The sequence below is a fragment of the Octopus bimaculoides genome, chromosome 19 (assembly GCF_001194135.2).
Source record: "Octopus bimaculoides isolate UCB-OBI-ISO-001 chromosome 19, ASM119413v2, whole genome shotgun sequence".
NCBI lineage: Eukaryota > Metazoa > Mollusca > Cephalopoda > Octopoda > Octopodidae > Octopus > Octopus bimaculoides.
Genome location: NC_068999.1, coordinates 33,069,967 through 33,074,449, shown reverse-complemented (window position 1 = coordinate 33,074,449; position 4,483 = coordinate 33,069,967). Strand labels below are relative to the sequence as shown.

At 34.0% G+C, this 4,483-nt stretch overlaps 1 protein-coding gene across 1 annotated transcript in view; it reads right to left on the bottom strand.

Annotated features, from left to right (window-relative positions):
* The window catches only part of LOC106876507 (disks large homolog 1), a gene marked incomplete in the record, with an annotated part of 700,185 nt that overhangs the window by 31,699 nt on the left and 664,003 nt on the right, over positions 1-4,483 (bottom strand). The window contains 3 exon segments of the mRNA XM_052974679.1: positions 1,414-1,522; positions 1,767-1,830; positions 3,921-4,097. Of these exon segments, the coding sequence (XP_052830639.1) occupies positions 1,414-1,522; positions 1,767-1,830; positions 3,921-4,097 (350 nt within the window).

Here is a 4,483-nt window from a genome sequence, read left to right as displayed (position 1 = left end):
GGGGGGGGGGGGTTATACTTAATGTGAGGATCAGCATTAGGGTTAGTGTTACCATAGAGATGACCAACTGAAGGCAGACATCAGGGCATTTTTTTTTTTTTTTTTTGAGGATTTTACTTCAAATATTTTTGATTCTCACTCATGGAATATGAATAGCCTTTTGAGATACTGGTTCCACAGAAGATGAATCTGTTAAGTGATTGGCTGGGATGGTGACTATAGCCTTCACAGTCATTGTCAACTGAAAGACCTGGAATAGGGTAAATTAGATTGAGGTTCAGTTTGAAGTGTAGTTGTTTAATCCCAGCTCACACTAATTGAAGGTGATCCTGCAGTGACTGTCTTGCCTTTTCAGACAGATACCTTGGACTACATTATCCAATGTGTCCTTCCTTGTTTTAAGACAGTAGGATGTGATTTGAGGGAGATTTGGTAGGTATTTTTAGAAAGTAGAAAGATCCTGTTGGAACCTCCATTGAGGTTAGTTGTGATAGATTCAGTTGACCACTATACTAAAAGTGAAATATTGCAAAATCTTGGCATCTAATGTGTGTGTGTGTGTGTGTGTGTGCATGTGCATGTAAATCTCAATATTTACAACACATACACAGTGCAAGACAGCCTCAGTATCTGCTATGGTAGATTAAATCATGTAGGAAGATGAATTCATTTGAATATAGTCTACATTGTGTCTAAAACAGAAGTGACTGGTGGATAGATAGAGTCTACAGAGTAATCTAGATCATTAAATTTTCATAATTGAAAAGGTAATGATATCTGCATGAGTGATTCATAATTCAGCAAAGTACAAGTAGTAGTATAATTACTGGTATCATTTTCTTATTGAACAGTGAGCCACTATCAGCACAATATATCTGGTCTAATCCTGACCAACAATCATAACAGTGACTAAAACTTAGGTCTTCACAGTTGTTTGACCTTCTAGAAATAGAAGCTAAATATATACATACTCCATCAGTTAATTAATAAAAAACACAGGTTAATATGATCCTTAGATATAATGAGTCATGAGGGTTGTTAGAGCAGGGTTGATGACCTGTGTGTGTGTGTGTGTGTGTGTGTGTGTGTGTGTGTGTGTGTGTGTGTGTGTATATATAAATATACATATGTATGTATAAATAACAACAGAGCTAACAGTGAAGGATTATCAATCCAGGCAAAATACTTTATAAGCTCTCTGTTGGCACACCAGGCTAACAATATTGTTTAGACTAGTGAAGAACACATGGAGTTCTTCACTTATCTGTCTGTCTGTATATATATATATATATGTATGTATATGTACGTACATTCAAGTGTTAGTTTGTCAATTAAAGAAAAGCATACTCCAAATATGATGTCGAGTAATTATGTATTGTGAAAAAAGGGCAAGATGGCACCAGCACAACTTACGTTCATCAGCGCTTACATCTTCACTACCGCTGTGGTCCTTACTCTTCATAAACGGAAACTTTCGAGAGAAGGAGAAATTGCTTTTCCTTTTTTCATTTGCTGCTGCCACCTAGAATTTAAAAACAAAGAAACCATCAAAAATGACATTGACTACACCATACAAACTTACACATCGTTTAGGACCACCACAGACAAACATCACTCAACCACTGATATCTTCTAAAGACAACAAAATACATATTAATTCTTACTTTGAGACCCCCCCCCTCCAACAAAATACAAAACACTAAGACAACGATGCACACCATGAGGTGTGTGGTGTGGTATGTAAAGGGCTGAGGTTTTCCACTTACCTTATCATTCCCTTTGCCAGTAAACTTGACAATCTTCAACCGTGCCCGTTCTTTACGTTCGACTCTGTTGAGCAAAAAAGATGAAGACAGTGACAATAAACAAGCTGATGAGTCAACAATACTATTTTAATTCAGGGGAAAAAAAAACAAGGACTTTTAGAGCAAAGTAGTGTGGGTTCTAGGCATTGAATGTCTACAGAAATAATAATTAGGTATAGGAGAATTAGTTCTAGTGAATAAATATCTTAATCGAAATAACTAATTGGTCAGTTCAGTGTATGTCTGGTTGACATTAATGACATCTGTACTGGTCAGTTATTTAATGTAAGTTCGGGTGTGACCATGCAATTAAAGAGCAGTCACAGATGGCTGACAGAATAGAAGAATGGACAGTGTAATAGTGTAAAGATATGTTCTGTAGATTTTACACCAAAACTGCAGTGTGTCTTGCATAAGGTCTCCAAGGCTCAGCAGGCAAATTCAAAAGAGATAAATCTGCAAAATGGGGGAGGCATATTTCACTGTTGTAGGCAGCAAGTTTACATTTCTGATCTGGATGTATTCTATAAGTGAAGAAAATAGAACAGGAAACCAATGCAATGTGTCTGCCCTTCAATGACTAAGTGAAAATTTCAATGAGGTCCTGATAACATTGTATTTTTATGGAGATTTACAGACACCAATCAAATAATATGGTCTTCTGTACAACTAAACAATTTCCTTATGTTTCAGTTTTGATGGAACATTAGTGCCCATTTCTGGTTGTTCCATTCATGTTGGAATGATTATACTACAATTTAGGATAGGAAAAATAGTTCTGCAGGAATGATAGGGATTAAATATTTGTTACTTCTAAATCAATGTTGAAAAATAGACTAAAGTAACCAAGCAGGGACAGGAAGACAAACCGACCTCACTGACAGAAAATGAGCCACAGATAGCTTGGTAGTGGGTTACTCTAGAAAACACTGATTACTCTAAAAACACTGGCTACTTACTCTTCTCAAGTAAGGGACCATGAGGTGGTCTGAATTACAGGAAATTGAGAGAAAGTAAGAATTTTGTAGTTTACTAAATGAACAATAAACTTATCTATACACAAAATATTTTAACATTTTTTTTTTTAAAGCCTTCGCTATTATTTAGACTCAAATAAGATATGGGTTTGTTTCAGCTATGTAAACTATGCTATCTACTCCCATAAGATAACCATCAGTCACTTGTTAACAGGCTCTTACTTTACAAATACCCATTACAGCAAGCTTTTCAACTTTGTTTAATAATGGCTTTAATCATTTACATTAAATGTAAAACAGTCAATTCATAACAACAACAATAATCACACAAACTCCTTCATTTCTTAAGATATTTCAGAAAATTCACCAAATATTAGACATAATATATTGAACAGAAAGACATACATTCACCATTATCTTAATATACAATTTCATTTCTATAATAAAATTTACATGAAAATAACTTTTATGAAACAATAGAAATCCAATTTAATAAAGGAGTGTTTATTCTTGTATTGTTACAATAAGACAGAACTGGAAAGGAAACTGTATTAAAGTAAGTTTTACATTAAAAGAAGCCAGCCTATAAGCTTTTGGTTTATAGAAATATGAATAAAAGCCAACATATTTAACAATTAGAATAAATTAGCATTTTAATGTTTTTAATTGTTACTAATTATTATAATTATCATTGTTGTTGTTACTATTAATGTTATTATTAGTATTATTAAAGTATCATATTCGTTAAGCATTTTTGACTGACTGATTTAGGTACTTTTGACAAGAATTATTTACACCAATGGTTCTCAACCATTTTTTTTTTACCAATGGACTCCTGTGATTCCTATTTTACTCGGATGGGCCCTCATAACTATCGAATTTTTTAAAAAAATCTTCTTATATTTTTATAATTAAATAGTATAAGGAACCGTATAAAAATAATCATTAAAATATTTTGTGTATTGTAGAAATATAACCAATTTATTACAGACAAATTTTAACAACAAAATCTTATATGGACTCACAAGGGCCATATGGACCCTGGTTGAGAACCACTGATTGAATACTCTGACAGACACAAGGACAGGGACAGTAACAAACAGAATCAAAAGAGAAAACAGTAACAAAAGTGTTTTACCGTCTTTTACTTGGGATTATACCCATTCCTTCTTCTTCCCCTTCTGGGGTGATACGTTTGGCTTGCCACCACTCATCATCACTGGCATTGGTTACATGTAAGATGTCACCATATTTAAATGCTAAGCCTTTACTTGGCAATCCGCTGTCCTTTGTGGGATCATAATCAAACAAGGCCCTGCAATCAAAAGAAACAGATGGGAAAAATGAGACACAGATATCTTGTTAATGTTGATGAAATGGGAAGTGTGGTGATGTTCAGTCGTAGACAGGACAACAATCCATCGACAAATTCACTCACAATAGCTATGTATCATAAAACTGTAAAATGTTAAATGCACACATACAGAAAGAGACACACATATATACAGAAAATGAGGTTTAGAGCCTTAACTTATTTATAACAATAGATGTTTGTTTGAAACAAACAATGCTGAAGGAAGTACTCTAAATTCTTAACAATATTCTGAATAGTGTTCATGTTATGTTTGGTGTAAAAAGAACTCTCTCTTCTCTCTCTCTCTCTCTCTCTCTCTCACACACACACACACACAGTGAGTAGTC